Consider the following 26,645-nt stretch of genomic DNA (forward strand, 5'->3'; position numbering starts at 1 on the left):
GGGGACATCTCTCTCTCTATCTCTCTGACAGCACTTTCACCTTCAAATAAAGACCGAGGAGCACATCACACTGGACAAACACCACCTCTCTTTTTCTGTCACACACACACACACACACACACACACACACACACACACACACACACACACACACACACACACACACAGTTACGAAGCTGGAAGAAAAAATATCCCATGCCGACCTTCTTTTTCGAGTGCCTCCAGACACTGATATATCTAGTTCCTCTGCGAGCTACGCATGACCTCATCTAAAAATAGATGTGCAATTGCAGCACCAATGTGGGTTTTAGCATACAGACAAAATGAGGCAGAGAAGAAAGTGATAGAGAGAGGGAGAGAGAGAGAGAGAGGAGGAAGTGGAGAGCAGGAGGGATGAAAAAAGCCTGAAAGAGAGGAGGGAGGAAGAGTTAGATAGTCAACAAAAGAGAGAGACAAAAAAGAGAGCAAAAGCGTGAAAGAGGGTGGATTTAATATTCCCAACACATCAAACATTAATGAGATCATGGCCGCTTCACAGACAGATGACCGCTAGCGCTAAGCGACTAAGCTAACCGGGAGAAAATGGCCGTCTGTCATCCTCTCCACGCTCTCTCCTGCCATACTTAGACAGCCTCGTTATACGGCAGGGCACTGTAAGCAACACAAACATGGCAGTCCAGCCTCAGGCCAACTTAGCCCAAAGCTGGTACGGATCTGCACCAGGTCAGCACCGGATCTCACCCGGTTATGATCTAAATCAGCGCTGGAGGTGGCTCGCGAGGTGTACATTACTGTATGTATAATGTGAATACTGCGTATGTGTGTCTGTGTGTGTGCATGTATGTGTGTGTGTGTGTGTGTGTGTGTGTGTGTGTCTGTGTTTTCATGCATGCAAATGCTCACCTGCTGCTGATGGTACTGGGCACGAGTGGGCGGCACGTCGTAGATATCCTGGGATCCTGGGGGCATGTGGCGCGGGGGGACATCGTACTCGTCCTGTTCACCCTTCACCGTGTCGTACACGTACACCTGGCCAACACGGGTGGGCACCACCACCTACAGGGAGAACAGAGGGACATTTCCCATTTAAATGCCAATGTTTAAAAAACTCACACTTTATGCCACAGTGGAGACACTCCAAAATACATGGAAATATCTAGAAAATATAACTGGAAAGAATGAATGAATAACTTAACTAAGTTATCTAAAACCCCACAAATTTATGTTTGTTTTTGTCATGTGTGTGTGTGTGTGTGTGTGTGTCGTGTGTGTGTATTTATTCATCCGTGTCTATACACCAACGCACATGTATGCATTTTATGTAACTGTGGGGATCTTTCCTGATTCATTATTTATTTATCAGGCTAATGCCACAATCAAAGACAGATGTGACTCCTTTTCATTCAGCTCCAGCAGACAGCAGGAAAACAAAACTCGGGGTCCTGACAGGTCAGTGTGGGAACAGGGGCTGCCCTATTGTCTGCCTGTTTACCCACAGCATTATCGTCCCTGGCTTGTGTCAACTGCCCGGGCCTGGGAAACGAAAACAAGCCGCCCGCCATATTTATATAGCAGCAGACAGGCAAGGAGCCGCGCTGCAGACAGTTAAAACATCACTCGGGGGAGTCAGTGGAGCACACCGTTTTCATTACGGCCTCGTGTTTCATCCGCACGCAAAAGAGAAAGAAAAAAAAAACCGTTTTTCATCTCCGATTCACTCTTAACAGTTAAAGTTAGACTCTTATGCCCTTAACCTGTGGAGCTGTTAAATTGATGCTAACCGCTGTGATATTCTTCTGGGTGTTACGGTGTTTTTACAGAGGCTGACTGCAAGCCTGATTTTTTATTTTGGTTCCAGCCTTGAGAAAAGATCTGGCTGCGAGTGCGTATCTGAGACAGGCTAACGATCCATTTCCTGCCGGCTGCGATGGCAAGGGTCTCCCACTCTGGTTGGCTGTAATCGGGCTGCCATCGATCCCCTGCGGGGTTTCTGTGTGTGTGTGTGTGTGTGAGTGAGAGAGATCGGGGCTGGGCTGGCCTATCTCAACAGACCATCAAAAAGAGAGAGAGAGAGAGAGAGAGAGAGAGAGCAGGTGGACAGAGAAAGAGAGAGAGAGTGCAGAGAGAGTGCAGGGGGCGAAGCTTTGTGTCCGCAGGCAGCTGAGGAGGAGAAGCACCAGGAGCAGCAGTAGCAGCTCTGTTCGGCAATGGCCCATATTTGAGATGTATCACACACATGCACCCCCACACACACACACACACACACACACACACACACACACACACACACACACACACACACACACACACACACATTAAGACAGTATTTTCTTTTACAGCCAAGATAGCCTGACCTTTTTCCCCCAACCAAGACTGTGCCGAAATACATTTTGCAGAAACAGACGGGTCAGTCTGCCAGTCCCTGCAGACCCAGGCGGACGTGAGGGGGAGACTGGAGAGACACGCTACGGCCATCCCTGTCTGTCCTTGCTCGGAGCCCGGTGGGGTCACGACTCCAGCATGTCCTACAGAGGTGAGGGCCCTGCCACACAAAACTGGGCCAGCAGGCCACGAGGACCCCACTGGACCAAAACTCAGGGCTGGTACCCTCAGGACCATGGCAACGACACTCAACCTCAAACAGCAAGGATCCCCTTTACGGCTGCCACAATTGTGCACCGTAAGAACAACAATTCAACAAAGTAGCGTTAATCTGAGGTGCAGCTTAACACGCATGTATTCTGATGATAGGCATTACCCACACCCCCACCCAGTCCTCTACACACTCATCAGCGTTCACAAGCGTTCGCACGATGGTGGTGTGTTAACAGTTCACTGGATCTTAATCCGTTTGTGAAATCCACTGTGACCCCCCCCCCCTTTTTTTTCCCCCTGACACGGGGGCCTGTGGCTATGGCAACAGAACATGTGAGTCACAAGAGCAGTAAGAGACTGAAGAGTGAGCAAACATGGCCACTCTATAAGACCAGCAGCAGCAGCAGCACACCCTTAACCCTTAAATATCAATCTCCACAGGCCACTGCACACGCCTGCTGCCACCACAAGGAAGTGAGACCTGCCACTTACTATGGCATGTCCATTACAAGCCAAGTACAGGTGTATATGCTCATTCACATACAGCCACACATGTCAACACACACACACACACACACACTATACACACAGACATACACAGACACACACACACACACACACACACACACACACACACACACACACACACACACACACACTATACACACAGACATACACAGACACAGACACACACACACAGACACACACACACACACACACAGACATACACAGACACAGACACACACACACAGACACACACACACACACACACACACACACACACACACACACATACTGCTCACATAAATGCCCAAAGTTTTACAGTTACATATAGGCCCAGTCACTCAGGCAGGTGTTGAGCACTCCCCAACACACAGACCCCTCCTCACCAATCAGCTCCACTTCACCCAGGCCATGTAATATCCCCACACTGCTGCGATTTAACTACTGAAATAAGAGCCGTGTTAAAGGGAACGGCTGACAATCAGCTCCAGAGAAACTCGCGCTGATCCTGTAATAATATTTGCTCTCCACATTTAGTCAGCCTGTCACTTGATATGTGACAGGCCTGCTAAACAGGCAATTAGGTCATTAGCCATTAAAATAAATCTGACAGTGTCGGTCGGTTAATACCCCCTCATCCTAGCTCCACCAGGCTCAAGGAGCCTCCTCTTTCCTCCAAGCTCGGAGGAGATGAAAATGAATGTAAGTGGTTGGACTTAACAGGGGCCTCTGGTAGCAGCAGACACTTAAATCTGCCTGTTTTCAATTCCCACCTCCACCTCTTTGTCTGCTTGCTTCACAGTTTCCTCACCTCCCCTCGCACTGTTCTTCTGCGTCTCTTTCTTTCTCATCTGTTTCTCTCTCTCTCTCTCTCTCTCTCTCTCTCTCTCTCCCTCAGAGGGGCCCCAGATATCGGAGGCAAGTGGGAAGCATTCTCCACGGTGCCATACACACTTTTCACACACATTAGGCGCGCGCAGCAGGTGTTTCATCTGACACATCCGAGGACACGGTGATTTCACACACACCACCACCTGCGCTCCATATTTCCACCGACCCCTCCGTAACACATACCTACTGCCCCCCCCGACTGACCGGCTAACAGCCTCATCCATAGCCATAACACGCCTGCACAACACCATACTCAACAATTCCTCAAAACTCAGCTCACTCCCTTCCAAAGCGTGAAGTGCTCGCCTTGTACTGTATATCTTTCCAGATAACCACACTAACCACATGACACCTTAAACACTGGTCAAGTAGCGGCCACTTAACCTTCCCCTTATCAATGGTGCTGATGGTCCCCTACTCATTTGAAAGGGATTATGGGTGATATTAGCCATCTCCTGAGTGGCTAATGCTAGCGGAGTTGTGCCTCCTCAGAAGGTCACTTGAGCGTCCCACTGCGATGTGCTAACAGCGCCCTATAACTAACAGCGATCAATAGTGTAAATTATCAATGAATACAGGGCGGAGCTGGAGGCTGGAGACATATGGGACCCGCTCTTCCTTCACTTCATCAATAGTATTGAATAGGGGGGCGGCATGAGGTGCGGAGGGGGGGAATGGGTGTGTGTGTGTGTGTGGGGGGGGGGGGGGGCTGGGTTACCATGATGATGTCATAAAAAAGAGATGGAGGGCAGGGCTCAAGGAACCATCCAGAGAGGCGGAACAATGGAGAGAGACTGCCCTGGAGACTGTCTGTCCACCCCACCCTGCCCTTGCTCAAAGGCAGCTGGCCGTAAACCCCCGGCCCGCAGGGTGACCTGGCTATTGGGGTTGAGGTGGTGGGTGGGGGTTCACCAGGAGAGGAGGAACAGATTGCACAGGAGCCCCCTCCCCACCACATATGCCCATATGGCAGGAGTGACCTCTGGCTCATCTGAATGCCTAGTGTCGCATACCACCACTTGGAGCTATGCATGCAATCCACTTCAATCGCCTCTGCTATGCCAAGATCCCTCGGTGTAATTGGAGTCCGCTAACCTCCACCTCCTCTCACTCAAGTCCACCGACGGAGAGCCTGATTAAGTGACATTTGATGCAAATTGGGGGCTGTGGCCTCATGAAAATGTCGTTAAATATGCATGTTTAAAATGAGGCCTTCAGGTCCTTCGCCATCTAAATGAGAAATGTGTGGCTTTTCATTTTCATGCCGCTCTGCACTTTTTCCTTTCATGTTTTGATTATTTTCCTCCCTCAGACTTCAGACTTCTACGGCTCCAGCACACGCTACTGGGGCCACTGGCCCTACTGCTGCTCACAGACCTTAATCATTAAACCCGCGCCTTTAAACACAACATATTGAGGAGATTTTTCCACTTAATCCCTTAATATTCCCTCTCTCTCCCTCTCTCTCTGACATGCACATGCACACACACAACACACGCACACGCTCTCACTCTCTCTCTCTCTTGCACTTCTGGCCTCTGGCTACAGGTCACGGATTAAAAAACATTAATCTGAGCCTGTGGCTACATGCATAATTACTTGATTGTATTTATTTCTGTTTGTTGAAAATGCCCCGCACCAGATTACACTCATAATTTAATAGAGCTACTCACGATTACGTTGGGCAAGTGTGAACAAAACTGGAGCGGGGGTTGGTTTGCGTGTGTGCTAGCGGTGAACGAGTTTCTCTGAGTGCATCTTTTGTGAAAAGGCACCAAATTAGAAATGAGGAAGGGGTGGCGTGTATGTGGGTGGGGGCTTAGGCACTTAGCTTGTCCATGGCCGCGGGTGACAACTGCCCAGCACAATGGCGTGACTCGGGCCATGAATACCACACTTTGGTCTCGCTCGGGCACAAAGCTGAGGGTTAAAGGGCGACTGCCATAGGGGCCATGGGGTGGTGTGTGTGCGTGTGTGTGGGGGGTATGCCTGCGACATAGCTTCACACACAAGCACGTCAACCGGCCTTGGCCATGCATGAGAATGAACCCTCAGAAAAACTCCCTTTGCCACCATCATCTATCTCACCCCTGCCATCTGTGGTGCAAGCTGTCCCCTGTTTTGCCGTGCATGCTGGGATGGGAGAGGAGGGGGGTTCATGGATAGGATGGAGGGTGGTGACGAGGAGGTGGGGTGTCTGTGTGATGGTTGGTATGTAGGAGTTATAATTTAACAGCTGAAAACAGAAGCAGCAAATGGCTGTGGTTTGTGTTGTTTGACTTTTCTCTGACCGTCATGGCTTCCCACAGTGATGTGAATTTGTGAAATGTGTGTGTGGACTGGCAAACTGGGGTGTATCCATGTGAATGTTCAGATGTGCATCTGTGTGTGTGCACGTGATTGTTTGCATGTGCCCATTTGCCTCTGGACTATGCCACTGTGTTTCTGTAAGCATGTCTGAATATGTAAATATGTAGGCCTTTACATGAGGCATATGCATACTTACAAAAGCGAGCATGAATATGTATACATGTATGTGTATGAGCTGCATGTGTCTATGTTAATGCATGCATGTGTGTGTGTGTGTGTGTGTGTGTGTGTGTGTGTCTGGATGTATGAGTCAGAGTTTGATTTAAAATATAAAGAGAGTGTGTGTGTGTGTGTGAGAGAGAGAGAGAGCAAAAGAGAGAGAGAAAGAGAGAGTGTGAGTGCAAGAGTGTGTGTGTGTGCGTCATGCTGTACTGTCCAGCCACGTGATGTGCAGTGACAGAGTCCAGGCTCCAGCTGCAGCTGCTGCCTCCGTGGCAGGAGAGGCCCTGAGCCCACAGTCCTGGCCCCAGCTCAGGCCCCTCAGCTGGGCCGCCACAGCACTGCCAGGGGGCCTCGTGTGGAGCAGCAGATCTCCCTGAGCCTGAGCCAGGCGTAGCACAGGGAGCCTCTCTCTCTCTCTCTCTGCAGTACACACACACACACACACACACACACACACACACACACACACACACACACACACACACACACACACACACACACACACACACACACACACACACACACACTGCTGCACAGCTGGGAATCACATCACTGACTCTCTGCCTTTTAACTTTCTTGTACTCTTTGCCTTCTTTCTATGTCAGTTTTTGTCCATTGTTCTCTCTCTCTCTCTCTCTCTCTCTCTCTCTCTGACTGTGTCTCTACTACCCCTCTCTCTCTCTCTCTCTCTCTCTAACTGTGTCTCTACTACCCCTCTCTCTCAGCCACACATACGAGCTCTTTGTTCATTGCTCAGTTTATTCTCTCTCTCTCTCTCAGCTTTGGACTGAGTTCCAATGGCTGTTACGAAACTCACCTGCCTGTAAATAAAACCCAATGCTTTCTTTCTTTCGGTAACAGACACACGCATGGACACACACACACACACACACACACACACACACACACACACACACACACAAACACACACACACACACACACACACTTTGCAGAAAATGTGAAGTGTGCAGGAGTGTGAGCCTCTCTAATCCCTTCACCGAAGGTCCAAGGGTGTTTAACCTAAAACTGTAAATGGGTTTGGGAGGCAGCTGGGCTCTGACCCAGATCAGAGGCAAGGTCCTTGCAGCCGAGAGGTAGAGAGCAGCCGTGGAGTCTGGCCTGGGGAGGGTGAAGCCCCCGCCCAACCCCACCCAATATTCAAGCCTCCGCTGCCGCTTAATCAGAGGGGCTAATGAACTCCACACTTGCGTGTGTGTGAATGTGTGACATGCGGCTGCCAGGCTACAGGGGCCAAGGCCATGTGGCAGGAGTCTCTGTGTGTGCATGTGTGTGTGTGTGTGTGTGTGTGTATGTGTATGTGTGCATGTATGTGATTTTGTGTATGTGACCATATGTGTGTATGTTTGTATGTGTGTGTGTGTGTGTGTGTGGCGTATGGCCGGCTGCCGGTGTTTGCGGTGGAGGGGTCCTGGAGACACAGAGACCCCAGCACTAATCCGAAAAGACCTCTGGCTCTCCGCCCCTGGCTTCCCTGAGCCCCTCTCCCCAATACTCGACCACATGCCCCACATTACTGCCATGGCTGGGGAGGGGAGGAAGTAGGAGGGGGGCATGAGTGCCACTTCCCACCTCTTCCTTAATGCCTCATCTTTCTAAGCCTCTTTCTGGCTATCTCACTCTCTCTTGCTATGTCTAGTTCCCTTCTTCTCCTTGTCCCCCTTTTTTATGCAAGTCACATCATTCTCTCTTCCCACATTCAGTCTTTCTAAACTCATCTCTCTTTTTGACATTTTGCCCATTTCCCACCCTCTGAAAAACTCATTTTCTTTTTATCTGCTTGGCATTAACTCACTTACCTTTGTGCCTCTGCTAAAAAAAAGTGTCCGTCTCTAGCCTTGTGTGTGCTATCGCTATCTTCCTCCCCCTCCTCTCTCTCTCTCTCTCAATCACACACACACACACACACACACACACACACACACACACACACAAACACTCCTCTCCATCTCCAGGCAACCCAACACTCCCGGTCCCCTGCACCTATTAATAAAAGTGATACGTCTGCGTTTCCCTGGAGACGGAATCATCGCTTTGGAAACCGCCTCACGGTTCCAAGTCTGCAGTGATCACCAGCAGCCACGGCTGACTGGGAGAGAGATATGGGTGTCGAGCTCCCCACGGGAGGGAGCCAGGTGGGGGGTACAGGAGGGAGATAGATTTCACCCGCTCTCTCTATTTCTATCTATATGTATGTATCTCTCGCTCTGTCTTTCTCTCTCTCTCTCTCAATATATATATAGACACAGACACACACAGCATATACATACACGTCTACTTGATTCTCACGGTGGCTGAAAGAGACATGTGGTGTGTGGTGGACGGGAGGCTGTTAAGTGGCTGGCGCTTCCTCCGCCTCAGGCTGGCCCTTTCATGTGTGCCCATCAGGAGAGGAGAGGAGAGGCCAGTAAAAACCCTTCCAGCTCCAGCTCAGGCCGACACCTCTCAGCTTCCCTCTACAAGAGGCGCCTGCTGCTACCACTGGTGCTGCTGCTGCTCCACCAGGCAATTAGTGCTGGTGCGATCATTATGATGTGTGGCAGGTACACACACACACACACACACACACACACATATAGTACATACAAATAAACTATATGTGTATTAGTCTGTACATGTACACATTATGACACACACACACACACACTCACACACTCATATACACACACGAACACACATTTACTCCCCTCCCCACACAGCCTCTCTGATACAAGGTCTGGTGTTCCTCTTTCTCTTTGACCTGCACTTATATGGCCCTTTCAACTCCCCGCAGCTCAGAGCACAGCACATGCCCCCTGTGATATTCCGGCCCTTTGATGAGGACCAGCCGAGCACAAATAAAAAGCCTGCCGCCACCACGGCCCTGCTGTTTACCCAGTGGGATGGGGGGGGGGTGGGGGTGGGGGGGTGGATGTGGGTTGTCCAGTCCCTCCTCCACCTCCCTCTGGCCAGCTCTGTGCGGAGAGGTAATGACAGGACTCGACTCGGGCGGGAGCTGGGCACGAGAACCCCAGGAGCCTCCGTCTTTGTCCGCCCCACCCGCCAGCACTCTGCTCAGGGCGCCGTGCCCTCTCTAATTCTCTCCTCCTGCTCCCTCACACACTCACTCCGCCACTCCACCCCTCCTTTCAGCTGCTCTTTCACTCTCTCTATCTCTCTAAGCTTTTTTCCCATCTCTCTTTCTCTCTACTCTTCTCTCTCTATGCCTATCTCTCCTAGTCCCGCTTTCTACTTCTGAGCTCTTCCATCTTCCTTGCTCTCTTTCATCTCTTCTCTCTCTCTCTCTCTTTCTCTCTCTCTTCCCACTGCACACACTACCAGAGCAGAAAATGAGTCCGCAGCAGGTAATGGAGGGGGTTCCATCAGGCAAAAAGGAGGGCGCTTGTCACACACACACACACACACACACACACACACACACGTACACAAAAGAAATAGAGAAAGAAAACACAGAAATACCACAGATAGATAGCAGGGCAGATAAAAGGGAACAAAAGGAGCAATAGAAAGAGAAAAAGAAAGATGAGACACAGAGAGACGGAGACAGAGAGACGGAGACAGAGAGACGGAGACAGAGAGAGAGAGAGAATGACCTCTTTCTGCTGCTTCTGATTTACTGAAGCTGAGAGCCCCGCTGGCCGGCCAGCCTGAGCAGCCTCCTCCTGAGCCTGAGCCGTAGCCTGAGCAAGGCCGTCTGGAGCCCGCCCATGAGTCCCGGAGGCAGGGCATCCGCAGCGGACGGAGGTGCTTTCTCCGATGATCAATGACCCTTTCAGCCTGACAGCCGTGTGTGTGTGTGTGTGTGTGTGTGTGTGTGTGTGCAAGGGGCTGCCTGCAGGGTGGTAGCCAGATGGGCACCCTCAGTATGGAAGCCTACTGGTCGCTGGCACTGACCCAGAGCCACTTCACTGACTGTTCCGGCTCATGTTCTACCCCCCCCCCCCCCGCCCCTTTCCAACCTCCAAAAGTTGGCACCCATCAGAGGAGGAGGTGGGTTTTGGATGCCATGTGAGAGAAAAGCAAGAAAGCTAATGAGCTTCCACTGAGACCAGCTGTGTGCCATCAAGAAAGTGTGGTTCGTGCTCCTTGAAGTAGTGAAAGCAATCAGCATATGATACACATACACACACACACACACAGACACACACACACACAACCACCTTACTCTCCATTTGAACCACTGTGTTCCTTTGAGTATGGCAAAACCTCACAAGAACAACAGCACTAGGCAGAGGCTTGTGTCCCTCTCATCATGACAACGTCTCCACAACGTCTCTGCAACGTTCATCTGACATTCGTTGACGTTCAACGTTCATCTGACATTCGGTTGAATGCAACACTGACGCAACACTGATACAACACTCTTGCAACGTTTCCCTGATCTTCCGCCAGCATTTCGGCAGTGCCTCGCCGTGCCATGGCCATCACTATCTGCTCCAGCGTGCGCAGCGCAGCGCAGCCATGTGCTGCAGCCAATGAATGGGGCCCTTTTTAGACACACACACAATGCAGCAGCAGCAGCAGCAATTAGGCCCCGAGACAGTCTCTTCTCGTCTCTGTTAGAGCTCGCTCACACACACACACACACACACACACACACACACACACACACACACACACACACACACACACACACACACACACACACACCCTGGAGGAGCCCCGAGCCTAAGACACACACTCTCTATATACTGCACAGCTCTTCATTACGACATGTTATGCCCCCCGATAAAGACCCATAGAGAGAGGGAGAAAGAGAAAGAGAGGGAGAGAGAGAAAGAAAAGAGAGAGACAGACTGATCACAGAGAGGAAAAGTGCTGAAAAGAAAAGGCACAAATGGGATTTAAAAGGCGGGGAACGGCAATGCAGGGCTCTATGGGAGGAACTATCGGGAATCCTAAAAAAAAAGCTTAGAGTGTTCTCCCCCGGCCTGCCTGTGCGTGCCACGCAGTGGAGGGAGTAGAGGGAGGCACCTGGCCTGAGGGGTGGAGGAGCAGAAAGGGTGGAGGAATGAATGGAAGAGAGGAGAAGAAGAGGAGGAGGGTGAGGGGAGGATGAGGAGGGAGAGGAGGACTGCTGAGGAATGCTGCACAGATCTGGAGATTACAGGCTCAGGGGGGAAGAGCCGCAGAAGCCACACTGCTTGCCTGGGCCTCACATCTGCTCCAGTCACCACAGAGCACAGCAAAGCACAGCAGTGCAGGGCAGAGGAGCAGAGAGGAGCAGAACAGAGAGGAGCTGGGAGGAGGAGAGAGGAGCGGTGGAGAGAGGAGGAGAGAGGAGCGGTGGAGAGAGGAGGAGAGAGGAGCGGTGGAGAGAGGAGTAGAGAGGAGCAGAGGAGAGAAGAGGAGAGAGGAGCGGTGGAGAGAGGAGGAGAGAGGAGCGGTGGAGAGAGGAGGAGAGAGGAGCAGAGGAGAGAGGAGGAGAGAGGAGCAGAACAGAGAGGAGCTGGGAGGAGCATAGGAGAGAAGAGGAGAGAGGAGCGGTGGAGAGAGGAGGAGAGAGGAGTGGTGGAGAGAGGAACAGAGAGGAGCAGAGGAGAGAAGAGGAGAGAGGAGCAGAGGAGAGAAGAGGAGAGAGGAGGAGAGAGGAGCAGTGTAGAGAGGAGGAGAGAGGAGGAGAGGAGAGAGGAGCAGTGCACTGGCTGCCCATGTGCTTCAAATGAGCTGCCCCACTAGGTTTGGAATGGATATCAACAACACACAGATATGCTACATATTCACACACACACACACAGAAAGGAATGCATGCATGATGAAACCGCTGTGAGTAGATGAAGCCTTACTGGTACAGAGGTGAGGCTAAGACATCACTGACTGCGGCAGCAATAAAGTTTGTGTGAGTGTCAGTGTGTGTGAGAGTGTGTGTATGTGGATTAAATGGGGGTTGGCAGCAGTAAGACACAACTTTTGTTTTCCCCGCTTTCAGTTCCTCTGCATAGTCTCCCAGTATATACCCTACAGACCCACCTACCTCCCCATCCAACCCCCCTCTACACCAAACAAACCTGCCTGTTCCCGCAGATAAGCTCCCCCAAGCCCCAGCCTCCCCTCCCCTCGTCACCGTGCCTTCTCTGCCAGCTCAGGTGAGCGGCTGGCCAGCATCTTCAAAGGCCCCAGAGATTACCCATTTACTTTCAGGGCAGGAAGGCGGAAGCAGTGGAGGGTACAAAAACAAACAGGAGAAGCTTCAGAAGAAAAGAAAAACAGAAAGAGAAAGACACTACAGAGGAATCTCAACCAACCCAATCCTACCCAACCCAACCGCACACCCCTCGGCTCCTTATCAGCACTCTTTGCCCCCTGAAACACCTCAACACACCTGAGAGAGGGGCATTAGTGGCTGCGGGTGATAAGGCAGGCTTAGATCTGCCCGGTTCCACTCCTGGGGTAAGTAGAGAGGAGGGGGGTAACTGGGTTCAAACAGGCTGCACCTGGCTGCACTGCAGTGTGCTGTACACCTCCAGCCATGAGCTCAGAGAGCACCAGCGATCAACACAGAGATAGGAACTCCAGGCTTAGGAAGTAGTGTCTAATGTTTACTATGGTAGGTACTTAGTATCACTAAGAATGTCTTTTCTCTTCTTCTTTTAGCTAACTAAAATTGTAACTGACTCATTGCAGATCAGTTGACTTGGTGCACCAGTGGAGCAAGCATATGTTTTTGTAACTTGACTAGATTTTTGTTTTCCAATTCTACCACACTTGCAGTTCAATGTGGGCCTCACAAATGACTTTGACTCATCTAAGAGAGATAGTCAGGTCGTTTTGTATGTCTACCTAGGTGTTTACCTCAACAGGTCAAAGTACAGCTTAAGCCGCTGGGTAAACAGAAAGGTTAATGCTTAAGCTGAGCTCCAGTGAGCAGCTCATCAGTGCTATCAGGCCCACGCGTGCTAGGAAATAGCCATTAACATTGCAGAGGAGGGTCACATCCTATGCTAATGGCCATGCTAATTAAATGGGCATTCAAAGCTGACTCAGGGGTCTAGAATGGAATACACACACACAGAGACACACACACAGACACACACACACAGACACAGACACAGACACAGACACACACACACACACACACACACACACACACACACACACACACACACACACACACACACACATTTGCTTGATTGAGAGTCTTTGTGGCTTAGTTTAGGGAGAATATTAGATTCCAGACATACATTCTTCTCTGTCCTACTGAAGCACTGATGGAGGAGTCTCTTGCAGAGGAGGGGACCCGTGGTCAGTCTCCTCTCTCTGTTTGTCCCTCCTTCTGACAGTGGTGATCTGTTGCCATGGTTTTAGAGCGAGGCAGGCTCTGTGTGCTTTTGGGCGGCTGGCTGGAATACCAATGCAGTCTAAAAAGATTAAGCCACCAACACAAAAACACTCATTTGGCCAGAGCAAAATGAGCCCCGGAGTCCTCAGAGAGAAAGAGAGAGAGAGAGAGTGAGAGAGGGGGAAGAATGAGACTAAGAGAAGGGAGAAAGGAGAAAGTGACTGAATTGGAAAGGAGGGTAGAATGGAGAGAGAGGCCATAGTACTCTGTGAGTGAGGAGAAAGAGAAAAGGAGGGAGGGAGAGAGGGAAGAGACTGGCACAGTGACGAGATTGTGACACAAAAAGAAGGGCTGGACGGGCAGAATGCGAGACTTGGGGTGGCTGGACAGCAGAATGGGGGAATGAGAGAATTAGAGAGGGTCTGCAGAAGAACATTCCACCCCTCCCCCCCCAAAACACACACACACACTTGGAGGCGTGTGGCGGGGCTTTGAGTGGCGCGTGCCACCGCACCCTCCTAAACCGTCCTCTTTGATGTCGGCCCAATCACAGTTGTTCCAGCTGCCGCCTCCCGTGGCCTCGGCCGGCTGTAATCAGCCCCCCGCACGGCACGCGCCCCTCGACTGCCCCAGGATGGACACTCAGCCCTGGGCACAGCTGAGGGGGATCAGGGCCCCAGCCCCCCCGCGTCCCTTCAAAGACGCCAGCATGCAGGGGGGGTCTCGCCGTACCAGGGTGCTGTTGTCACAGGCCCTTTCACTGCCGCATCCAACTGCTGCCCATCTATCTGGGGTTTCTGTGTGTGTGGGTGTGCGTGTGTGTGTGTGTGTAGCACTGTCGCTACTACGGCTCATACATCTAACTGAGGAGTGACGCACAGGACGTCTCTGTGGGGATCTGTGTATGTGTGTTTGTGTGTGTGTGTGTGCGTGTGTGTGTGTGTGTGTGTGTGTGTGTGTGTGTGTGTGAGAGAGAGAGATTTCTGCTACTGTAGCAGTATTACATGTTAGTACTCACAATCCTGCATTTGTATTTGTGCTGAATGCATATGAATGAGCTCTTAAGGCTTGCTTTTCTCCTGTCTGGGGCTAGAAAAGGCTAAGGCTTCCATATGAATGCATGCGCTGTGTTGTGTGGTGTGTGTGTGTGTGTGTGTGTGTGTGTACACGTGCAGTATGTGTGTGTGCGTCTCTTCTCAGCAGGAACTCCTTATCTCAGGAGAGACTGGCAGAGGAGAAATCTGTGTGTGAGTGTGTACCACAGTGTGAGTGATTGCGTGTGTGTGTGTGTGTGTGTGTGTGTGTGTGTGTGTGTGTGTGTGTGTGTGTATGTGTGTGTGTGTGTGTGTGTGCCTGTGTGTGTATGTGTAAGTGCATATCTGTGTGCGTGTGTGTATCATGCACGGACACAAGGACGACTGATAACAACAGAGGACAATCAGAGGAAAAATACAAAGAGTCAACATCGGTGGCCTGACTAACACCGAAGGGAGAATAACCACGTAGCTAAACAAAAACCCAGCGCTGCCTATCTTCCTCCACACACAGTCCTGAAGGGCTACACTCCAACAGTGCCACTAACACTAAAACCCACAGAGCCCTAATCAACAGCAGCAGCAGCAATCGAATTCCAATCATTTATATGTCTAGAATTATTGCCATGGCGATTACCGCCATTTCCCCCCGTGTGAATACGCAGGGGATCGTGAGAACGTGAGAGCGTGGGGCCCGGAGCTGGGAGTGACCTCGTATGTATCATCACAGGAACGGGCGTGATCATGAGACAGCGGTGACTCATGACCTGTGCGAGGCAGGCCTGAACGATCCCTCTCCACTAACCCAGCCCAGCCCTGACCTCAGGGGGACTTGCCAGACCCAGTCAAGACCTCTGGCCTCTTCTTATCTCTCTTTTTCTCCTTTTCTCTCTCTTTTCCTCGTCCACTCGCAGATGGTGGGTGTTCTTGTGTTTTCTTTGGTCTTATCCACACCAGTCAACACTGATAAGTGGTCAATGTGTGTTTGTTTTCTATTAGTAAATGACTGATTGCATAGCGATCTTCCATCCTCCACTCATCCCTCACTAGAGGGTTGGAATGGACTGTGGTGAGAGCTGTGTGGGCCAGGCCTTTTGCAGGGCACAGGGGTCACTGTGTGTGTGTGTGTGTGTGTGTGTGTGTGTGTGTGTGTGTGTGTGTGTGTGTGTGTGTGTGTGTGTGTGTGTGTGTGTGTGTGTGTGTGTGGAGGGGGTGTTTGGAGACAGTAGATGGCCCCCTGCAGTTTCACTGTCTGCTCTTATGACCCTTGCGTCTCTGTCCCATCTTGTCTTGTACTCACCAGCTTGCCAGCGACCCTTTGTGACCTCAGAACAATCTAGAACCTTCCTGAAACATTCTAAAGCCTACTCACCATTTGCCCCGCAGTGACACACTGACTGAGGCAGGGAGAGATATAGGGACACTGAGGAGAATGGCCATGGTAAACACTCAGCCAAGGGGATCCTCTCTCTGTGTGTGTGTGTGTGTGTGTGTGTGTGTGTGTGTGTGTGTGTGTGTGTGTGTGTGTGGCGTGTATGTGTCTTTGAGTGCCCCTAAGTGAACACGTGTGCATGTCCAGGGGAAGGGGGACACAGCTGTACCTCTCTGCCCCCCCTGCCCCCATCATCACACTTCATTTGGCCCTGCCACCGCTCCTACTACTGCATATGGCAGAGTGCGCTAAGCCTGGCCCCCCGCTCCCCCGCCGCTCCCAGGGGGGAGGGGGATGGACGACGCGGACCCTGCCTGGCGCCTGGTGCCCAAATGCGCTTAACCTGGACCCGGTGGCCCACAGCAGCGGTAGCAGCAGAAGCAGCAGCAGCCTCCGGCAGCACCGCAGAAACGCTGACTCACCCCCCCCCCCCCCCCAAACACACACACACACTGAAGACCCCCACCTCCCCCAATCCCTGCTGCACTCTGCGGCACTACTGAATTATTTATGTGAAAGCACCGCACGCCTCTCCTCCTCCTCCTCTCCTTTCTCCTCCCTGTCTTTCTTATCCCAGCAGCTCTCTCTCTCTCTCTCTCTCTCTCTCTCTCTCTCTCTCTCTCTCTCTGGCTGCTGGCTTGTTTACAGTGACACTGTTACACTCATACGAACGCGTCCACGTTCTTGCGCTTTTTTCCCCACGGTTTGATTTTTCTCTTGTTACTGCCATTTGAAGCCAGACGAGACACCTCGAGTCGGACTCGTACTCTTCCGTCATCGCTTCGCCAAGAGACGTGTGATGAGAATGGGAGAGTAGCTGAGCAGGAGATGTTAAGTGCACAGTTGGGATGAGTTGTACTTTCTTAGTCACGGCCACACGCAGAGAGGGAATGAGATGAATGAAGGAGACGCTGGAAATATCTCAGCGGCGAGGCTATTTTCAGCCATGACACACCACAAGCACAAACACTAAGGAGACTGCACTTGTGTGAGTCTCCGCGTCTAGGTTTGGGACTTTGTGTATGTGGGTGAATGTGTGTGTGTGTGTGTGTGTGTGTGTGTAGAAACTCTCTTCCTCTTCTTTCACCCCCTGTGACTGATAATTATTCCACAACGCTGCATGTCTATAGGTGTGTGAGTGTGTGTGTGTGTGTGTGTGTGTGTGTGTGTCTTCTGAATGTAAGTGTACGCACACATTTCTAAATGAACTCTTACCTTCCCCAGGGGCTTGGAGGGGTCCCAGTTTCTCTTCTCCACTGAGGGGGGGATCTGGTAGATGTCCTGAGTCGGGTTCATGGAAGGGGGCACCTGATAAATGTCCTGCCCTATGCCTGGCCCCCCGGCCGATGGGGGCACCTGGTAAATGTCCTGCCCCATGCCCTGACCCACGGCCGACAGGGGCACCTGGTAGATATCCTGCTGCCCCAGCCCGCCCATGGACGGGGGCACCTGGTAGATGTCCTTGCCCGAGTACTGCGGATGGGCGCCTTGTTTCTGGGCCAGCATGGGGGCCTTGGGTGGGGCCTGGGGGCCCAGGGGCACCTGGTAGACGCTGGAGAGTGCCGGCTTGCCGTGGTTGGGTGGGAGCATGTAGATGCTGTCTGTGTTGGTGGGGTTGGCCTGGGAGGAGGAGTAGGCGGGGTGCATGGCCGTGTACTGGGAGCCCGGCGGGGGTTTGGTGTAGGCCTGGGTGGGTAAGCCCAGCTGGTTGAGCCCCCCTGGGCCGGCTTGTGGCGTGGGCATGGCCGGCTGCTGCTGCCCGCCCTGCACTGGCTGCTGCTGCTTGTCGTACATGCCCACCAGGATCTTGAGGCGGTTGCCGGGGACGATGCCCTGGCGCCCGTGCAGTGAGCAGAGCCACCATCCATCCAGGCCTTGCGTGTCGCGCTCCAGCACCGTCATTATGTCCCCCTTACGGAAGGACAGCTCGTCTGGAGACTCCGCCACATTGTCGTAGAGGGCCTTGGCTAGAACATTCTGGAAAGGAGAACAAGAGAGAGTGGGGGATCATTAACACGGAGCTCTTCATGCAACCAGGCACACACGATGTACGGTCAGGCAAGAACAGGGTGTCAATGTGAAGTCCTGCCAACCAACACACACACACACACACACACACACACACACACACACACACACACACACACACACACACACACAGTTTCTTCCGCACACATTTCATTTGGACCGAGCATATTTGTTTTTGGTGGCAGCCCAGTATTCAGAGTCAATGACCACTCCTGACCCCTGAGGTGAACTGATGGGTGTGTGAGTGCATACTGGGGTAAAGGCCTGTGTCAGAGTGGACCAGCACGGACTCTCCAGGCCTGACAGGGTACTGTAAAAAGCCCTCCATGAGCCAGTGGCCCACACGCACTACAGTACACAGGCTCTATCTGCACTGAACACACAGAGACGCCCACAATCACAGGTCCAGGCTGACGCAAGAGCTAATATTTGCCCTCCCCCTCCTCCCAGGCCTCACCTCCCTCTGTTCTCTTCTCTTCCTCCCTCTTTCTCTCGCTCTGGCCTGCCATAAGAGAGTGGTAGTGGCTGGCGCTAGGCCAGCTCCCATTGGCCGGGACCCTCTAAGCACCCCTTAATGAAGTGCACTCACCCTGAGCCACTCGATCACACTGTGTGTGTGTGTGTGTGTGTGTGTGTGTGTGTGTGTGTGTGTGTGTGTGTGTGTGTGTGGGCTCCTCTCACCTCATGTCATGTTATTCCCAGAGTTGGTTAGTAGACTAAGACTAGCAGAAAATGAGTGTCAAGAAGGCTTGAGACTCTTCTCTCCCTCTTTTGCTCGGCCTCTGTATCACTCCTTTCCCAGTGCCTCTCTTTCCCAAACCACCCGTTGAGTGCTGGACTATCTCCTTGACCGCCTTGGCTCCGCTCCAAGTGTGATGGGGTGGAACAGGGGCTCAGGCCTCTCATCTCTGACCCACGGAGATTCTCTCTCTCTCTCTCTCTCTCTCTCTCTATCTCAGCCTGATCCTGCCCTTCTGCCCTGCCCCTTGCACCCCCCTGCACCCCCCTGCTCCATGCCTGGGTACAGATTGGCCATCGCTGGGCCATGGAGCTGAAGATTGGGGCCTGGCCTGGGGTCTTGCACCGCTTAGAGGAGGGCGAAAGCTGCGGGGGAAAGGGATTGGTTCACAGTGGGATCGTTAGCCCACATTCAGTCAGGATAGTGTAGCTTCAAAACACACACACACACACACACACACACACACACACACACAGATACCTAAAATACTCCACCACAGGAGGCTGATGGTCTCTGCCATATTTGTTGGAAGCGTTTGCTCTATTTCACACTCGCACACAGAACCCGGAGCTGGGGCATTTGAGAGCACGGGCCATTTGCTCTCTCTCACACACAGCTCTCCATTATTTATACTAGCCAGTTCTCCACCAGTCTTCACGCTCAAAAACAAGGGTGTCTCAGTCACGCCAGACACCGGTCCCACTCCCAGGCCCAGTATCACAGCAAATCCGTGTGTGTGTGTGTGTGTGTGTGTGTGTATGCCCAGCCGGGCCGAGACTGAGTTCATCCCTGTCTGTGTGTGTTTTTTAAGTGTCTGAGAGCAGCAGCTACATGATGAATGCTGTGTTTGTGCAGAGGCACAGGAATAGAGAGAAGCAAAAGAGGGAGAGAGTGAGGGAGGGAGAGAGAGAGAAAAGAAAGAGAGAGAGGGAGGCCTCAGTGACTTGAAGAATGCTGTGCTTGTGTCGACGGAGGGGACAGTCATTCGGTTGTATGTGTATGTGTGTGTATGTGTGTGTGTGTGTGTGTGTGTGTGTTTCATGCCAGGCCTAAAGAGGCTTGTGCTTTACACGGTTCTGCACAATAGAGCCTGAGAGGCTCGGCGGCTGTTAGCAGCTGTCTGCGATGTCGCCATGGAGGCTCTGAACACACACACACACACACACACACACACACAGTCACACACTCATGCACACACACACACACACACACACACACACACACACAAACACACACACACACCATGCATCTACATACAACTCACAAAAATACATGATTTATGAAAAGAAAAAGGACCACTACTCAGATAAACAGTTTCATCTAGAGATCATTATCCATACAGGCAATGGATATGTATTTGTCTCACTTACACAAGTTCTGAAAATAATGTAAATCACTGGTTTCTGATGTCATATGGTATTTCCTGTTCCATGTTTCTTTGTCTCCTTCTCTTGTAATGGCATTTCCTGCGTGTCAGAATGTACGAGGGGGCCTGCCCTGCTGACATCACAAAGGCTAAGAAGTGAACTTTGCCTTCTAGAACAGAAAGTAGTTCAATCCTCTGCTTCAGTCCTCCCTCCCTCTCTCTCTCTCTCTCTATTTCTCACTCCCACACAATCCACTCTTTCTAAAGTTCTCTCTCTCTCACTCGTCCGAGTCCTCAGAAACTGGAAGTGTTTGTAGAGTGATTCATATGCGGTTCTGATTAGGAGTGAGTCAATGACTTGATGACTGTGATTTGAATCTCTTACGCAAAGGAATGCCCAATCTCGAGCACACTCACTCCCTCAGAAATACTCTGAGAACTACATGGCTCAGAGACAAAAAAAGCAGCTCTTTCTACGCACACACAAACCAGTCAAATGTATTCTTCAACTTCATCTCCAGATGATTGTGCTATTTCTTATCTCTGATAAGCAACTGCTTAGTTTGGATGGTGACGTTACCGAGTCACGGAAGTAACAGCCGACAAATTCCAAATGTTTTTAAATGCTGACACACGGCAGACATGACTTTCCCAAGCACAGGGCCACCACTGTGGCAATCCCCCGGTTAAAACCTTTCCCTTGCGCCCCTCGAGCCAGGAGCAGACAGAGTCTGATGCCAGACTTTATTATCTCACACCAGAAGAAAGGGGGGAGAGAATAAAGAGGCGCACAGAAAGACAGAGAGAGAGAGAGAGAGAGAGAAAAGAGGAGAGGGGGAAGAAAGGGAAATTCATCATCGCTGGACTAAAAGTTCATCCATTTGCATTTAAAAGGGTCACGGAAGCTCGAGAGGGGGCTTAGGAGGCCACAAGGAGCATGGAGTTAACAGAGCCAAAACAGAGGGAGAGAGAGAGAAAGAAGAGAGAGAGAGAGAGAGAAGAGAGACGGGCAGAGATAGAGAGAGAGAAGGGAGGGGGGGAAAGAGGGGTTTCCACAGGATGGGGGAGAGGAAGAGAGGGATGCAGGGGAGCTGGGAGAGGGAAGGAAAGGGCCGTGGTGGTTCATTCAGACGGGAGCGCTGGCCAGGAAGTAATGTGGCAGCTGGTGCAGCGAGCGCCGCGCAGACAGGTCAATGGACGGGAAGACACGCAGTGTGTGTGTGTGTGTGTGTGTGTGTGTGTGTATGTGTCTGAGAACATGAGTGAGAGCGTGTGTATTAAGAGTGTGTGTAACTATGTATGGGTGTATGCATTTGTGTGTGTGTGTGTGTGTGTGTGTGTGTGTGTATGTATGTGTACATGCAATGAGGAGTGGTGGTTGGGGTTATGGCTTTTGTTATCTGCCTTTTCATGAATGCACAAGACAAACTAGTTAAGTCCTAGGAGGGGTGCATGTGTGTGTGTTTGTGTGTGTGTGCATGTTTTGTGTGCACATTCGACCCAAGGCCAAGAGGGTGGGGGCCTGCACGACTCTTGTTTCTTCTCTCAGCAGCCACAAAGGCAGGGAGGTGGCAATAAGTCATTTCAGGGACAGACGGTGTTGTTTTATGTCTGAGCCATTGTACTTTTCCTCCCTCTCCCTTTGTTCTCTCCTCGGCCGCCACGGCCACTCTCCGGCACAAACCAAACACCCCCGCCGACTCCACCGTCAAAAGTTTTTTTACGAGTTCAAAACAGATGGACGCCCCGGCGAAGCCACGGCAGACACTGTTACTGAAATAACACCAAAGCACCTGAGTCTGCCCAAACAAAACGGCCTTGGCCCGAAAGGTAAATGTTTCGGTCCATCTTTGTGTTGTTTAGACTTGAAGGAAGTACGTTGTGTCTGTTCCGTAGGCTAAGGGGGAGAGCGTACATCCCCTTCTATGAGCACCCAATGCAACAGCACACACTAATAATGAGAGCACAGTCAGTCTGTACAAGGAAAGTTCCAGCAAGTTCAATATTTTGCTGAGGCGATAAAAGTTTTCCCAGGAAAGTAGACACACACACACACACACACACACACACACACACACACACACACACACACACACACACACACACACACACACACACACACACACACACACACACACACACACATAAACTCCTTCATGGGCAGTCTTTCGAAGTTGGGTCCTGAACATCTATTCTTTCAAGGTCACAGAACTTGTTTTTGTGTCCATTTACAGAGCAAAGGGAAATAAATAGAAGGGTTTATAGCATTTTTGTCCACGGTCCACAGCGTGACTACAGTAGCTTGTTTCCCTGCGGTGATTAATTGTGCTTAACGGGATCCGCGCACAGCAGAGCACAGCGGAGCAGACGGGCTATCAGACAGTGAGATCAGTCGGAGCTGTCATCGTGCAGACGCTAACGGGAGGGACCGGGAAAGGCGGGCCAACGTGACTCAGCCCCAACTGGCGCTCATGTTGTTTTGAACGTAAACAGCGTCTGCAATCTGTTACACATGCGCACACACACACACAGACGCAGATACACAGACAACTCTTAGAAGCACTGACAAACACACTTGTATAGGGAGTTTCTGTGAAAGCTTAAGACCAGGTCCTTCTTAAATCCCATGACAGAAACTGGAGGCCAACCACAAACCAGAGCACTTCACCAAAACCAGAATTTGGTAACACAAACAAACCTGGATACCATCATAACTGTGAGATGACAACTGAGCAAAGTAAACTCCAATCTACACTGGAATCTCTATATACCAGTGTTTGTGTGTGCAGTAAAAAGCACTACCCTCAGGGTCTGACTTTTTCAAACCAAACCATTGTCAACAACATGTGTGGAATGGACAGCAGGCCAACAAGACGAAACATGTACGAGAGAGAGAGACAGAGATGGCAGATAGAGATAGATAGAGAGAAAGAGAGGGGAGATGGCAGAGAGACAGAGAGAGAGAGAGAGAGGGAGCAAGAGAGTGTGACTTTATACTGTCAACTTCTGAGGCAGCAATGCTACTTATAGAAATCTAATTTAGGACCCCTTGAATGGTGGAGTGGGGTTCTGTATATGTGAACATGTGTTTGGTGTGGGATAGAAAGAGTTTGAGTGGAATAATGAGACAGAGAGAGAGAGAAAGAGAGAGAGAGAGAGATAGAAACACTCCCTTTGGCATTCCCTTTTCAAGTCTAGACCCATCTCCCATTTGCTGGGCTGTCAGCGTCCCACTTACTGTGACATTCCACAGCCTGTCTGCACCTCTCTAGTTACCTCACATTCCACAGGTGGCCCAACACCACTCCTATCCCCCTTTACGACCTTACAACCCACTGTACAGCCCACGCCACCTACAACTCCTGCAAACACACACACACACACACACACACACACACACACACACACGTACTTCTATAAAGCTCACTGTACAACACAACCATCTACATGAGTCAACATTCCAGAAGAGACACTTAATCTTCACTCACTGCCCAATACTAGTTGCTCATCAACCAGTGACTGATATTACTGCCTATCAGAGCATAGAATTGCAGTTAACAGTGAGTGGAGTGAATCATTACAAAGGCAGAGGAAAACAAACAGCACACTTATAGCCTTCAGCCTGCCCATCCTTTTTCCTGCCATACCACATTGCAACACCTCTGGTTAGCAGAGGTAAAAAAAAACATCTCTGGGCTCAGCACTGGAGCGCTACCATTTTCTACCGGGCTGGGTTTACTGGCGGAGCTGAGCCCAGTGCCAAGGAAAGCACATTATGACAATATGCCCTGCGTGCTTCCAGGCCAGGTTTATACAGCAAGGGGTCACCTCCACGGAGACGATAAGGACTTGGTAAGAGATAACAAAACAGCGCTCCGCTCGGGGTTCAGGCAACTGCTTGTGATCGCATACCAAGAGCTCCATCTCCTCATGTCCCTCAGAGAAGAGAGAAACAGCCCTCATCACTGCCAAACCCATGCACAGGGTCCTCCCCCTTGCCCAGTAATATATCCAAAAATTACAGCCTGCGATAGGGCTGCAAGCTTGCTCGCTTCCAGAATGGTGCGCAACGTCATTGTGACCTCAGACCAGAATTCCAGTGGTCCGGCGTGAATGACGAGGCCAGAAATCGGAGAAGCGACCCAAGGATTTCTGCCTGTCTGGAAAAAGCAGACAATCAGTGCGCACACATACAGTACAGAGAACATGGAGTTCTCAGAGGGAGAGAAGGAGAGGGCCTCGTGATCATGGCCACCAGGCCAAATGGGGTTTGGCTGGATATGGCGAGGTCACATTTGTCTTATGAGCGCCGTCCCTCAAAATGGAGCTCATTCCGCTTCATTCCGCGATGCTCAGCACATTAGCGGCGTCATGAGTGCGCACTCCACCTCCGATATTCAATAACATCAGATTTTATCGTTTTCAACACAACCTCGCACATCACCGCTGAACCCGTCCGCCGCAGCTGTGTTGATTACCATTCAGTTCTATTTCTGTCGGCCCCGCTCAATAGAATCCATTGCCTACCGAATGCCTGCCAGGTACAATGTTGGGGCACAGGTGTGTGTGGGCAGGTGCCAGGGTTTGCCCAAGTTGAGCGAGCGCTCTCTATAAGCACTGAGGCTGGAGCGGCTCATCCCAACCAACCTCCACCTTCCTCCGTCTCCCTCCCTCGCTCCGCTGCGCCTTCCCCGCCCCGGTGACTTTGTCGACATCGGAAAGCCGATGCGCTAATACGACCGGACAGAAACGACTGCCTACCCGCTCCGCGCTAACCCAAGCCCCCGCCGAGCTGAGCCCCGAGCAGGCGTGTGACCGCGGCCAGGCAGCACTCTGATCTCTTCCCCTTATCTGCCAAAGCCTCCGTCTCAATCTCGGAGTCTATCCCCGCCTCAGATTGGCACAATTATCCCCAACAATAGGCAGGTGCCTCAGGGGAGAGAGAAGAGAGAGAGAAAGAGAGAGAGAAAGAGAAAGAGAGAGAGAGAAGAGAGAGCGGCAACTAGGAGCAGTAGCTAAAACTCATGCCCCGAGGCTGTGGGCTTTGCTGGGGAGATAGCGCTGGCGTAGCATGGCGTCTGGAGGTGCTTCAGGCTGGATGGCTGCTCCACTATGTTTAAGGGATTAGGAGTGATAGCAGCGAAGCCACAGGCGCAAAAAAAAAAAAAATGAAACAGCAACTACTGTTGTCGAAACCTGCAGTCTGGCGGCTTCGGGGAGAGGAGGGGGAGAGTGTGACATTACTCAAGGTTAAGCAGTTCTAAAAACACCTCCAGAGCTCGGTCGGCCGCAGAGGAGACACACTCACAGACGTCATGTCACAGGTGATATTTACATGATTAAACATGGCAGCCTGGCCGACAGAATACTTATTACGTGCGTGAGCTACATTACAGTACTTAAGGATGTTGGGCTGGCTGTCTGTGCAGCTTAACATAACTTTTAGCACTCTGTGTAGAAGTAAGCTGGTGGTCCTATTACGATCAATTCAGTGTTTTAAGTTAGTGTGTGCAAATAGGTCACACACTCATTTGTCATTCACGCACCCTACCTGTGTCATGACTGACCCACCCTGAGTAAAGGTGCTGTGTGCTCCATCCTGACTCACCCATGCATGACCTCTCCATTACTCCACATGACATGTGTGTGTGTGTGGGTGTGTACGTGTGCTGTTATACCCCATGTAGACCCCCCCAGTGGGCACTGTGAGAAGGCTGCTGGAGCAGGAATTCCCCTCCCGGCAAGAGCCATCAGGGGCCCGTGAGTCAGGGATGAGTCAGGGTATTCACGCTGGGGGGCCACAGGACCTCGGACATACAGCCCAGCTCTTCTCTCCCTCTCTCTCTCTCTCTCTCTCTGGGCTGAGCCTGAGCTAAAGCCTGGGCTTTCTCTCTCCCTCTCGCTCTGTGCCCCTCTTGGAGGACCCCCTTGCTAGGCAGGCAGCGTGAGCCACTGTGTGTTTACTTTAGCCTGTGTGAATCACGGCGGGCCCCGCTGCTCAGCCCCAGCTAAAAACAGCTCAGCCAGACCGGAGAGTAACTCACTCGGAGGGCCAGTGGTGGCTAATTATCTTACGTAGCTTCACGAGGCGGACTGGGGATATTTAAAGAGATTACTGGGTAGAATTAGGGATGAGTCACTCTATGGATTCACAAATGTTTGACAAAAAAAACCTTGAGTGATTATACACTGAAGCACTGACTTAAATTTTTATTTAAAACTTCAC

General features: G+C 51.4%; 1 protein-coding gene across 2 annotated transcripts in view; it reads right to left on the minus strand.

The window, feature by feature from the left end:
- bcar1 (BCAR1 scaffold protein, Cas family member) overlaps nucleotides 1–26,645 on the minus strand; it is a 79,317-nt gene that overhangs the window by 8,039 nt on the left and 44,633 nt on the right. For both annotated transcript variants that reach the window (XM_076303768.1, XM_076303775.1), the window contains exons 2-3: nucleotides 17,502–18,263; nucleotides 904–1,056 (exon numbers count right to left, since the gene is read on the minus strand). In XM_076303768.1, the coding sequence (XP_076159883.1) occupies nucleotides 904–1,056; nucleotides 17,502–18,263 (915 nt within the window). The remainder of the gene's footprint in view (nucleotides 1–903; nucleotides 1,057–17,501; nucleotides 18,264–26,645) is intronic.

Source organism: Alosa pseudoharengus, unplaced genomic scaffold, assembly GCF_046254945.1.
Source record: "Alosa pseudoharengus isolate Yale_2024_CS ecotype anadromous, Long Island Sound unplaced genomic scaffold, YU_APseudo_1.1 YU_APseudo_1.1_scf_10, whole genome shotgun sequence".
Lineage (NCBI taxonomy): Eukaryota > Metazoa > Chordata > Actinopteri > Clupeiformes > Clupeidae > Alosa > Alosa pseudoharengus.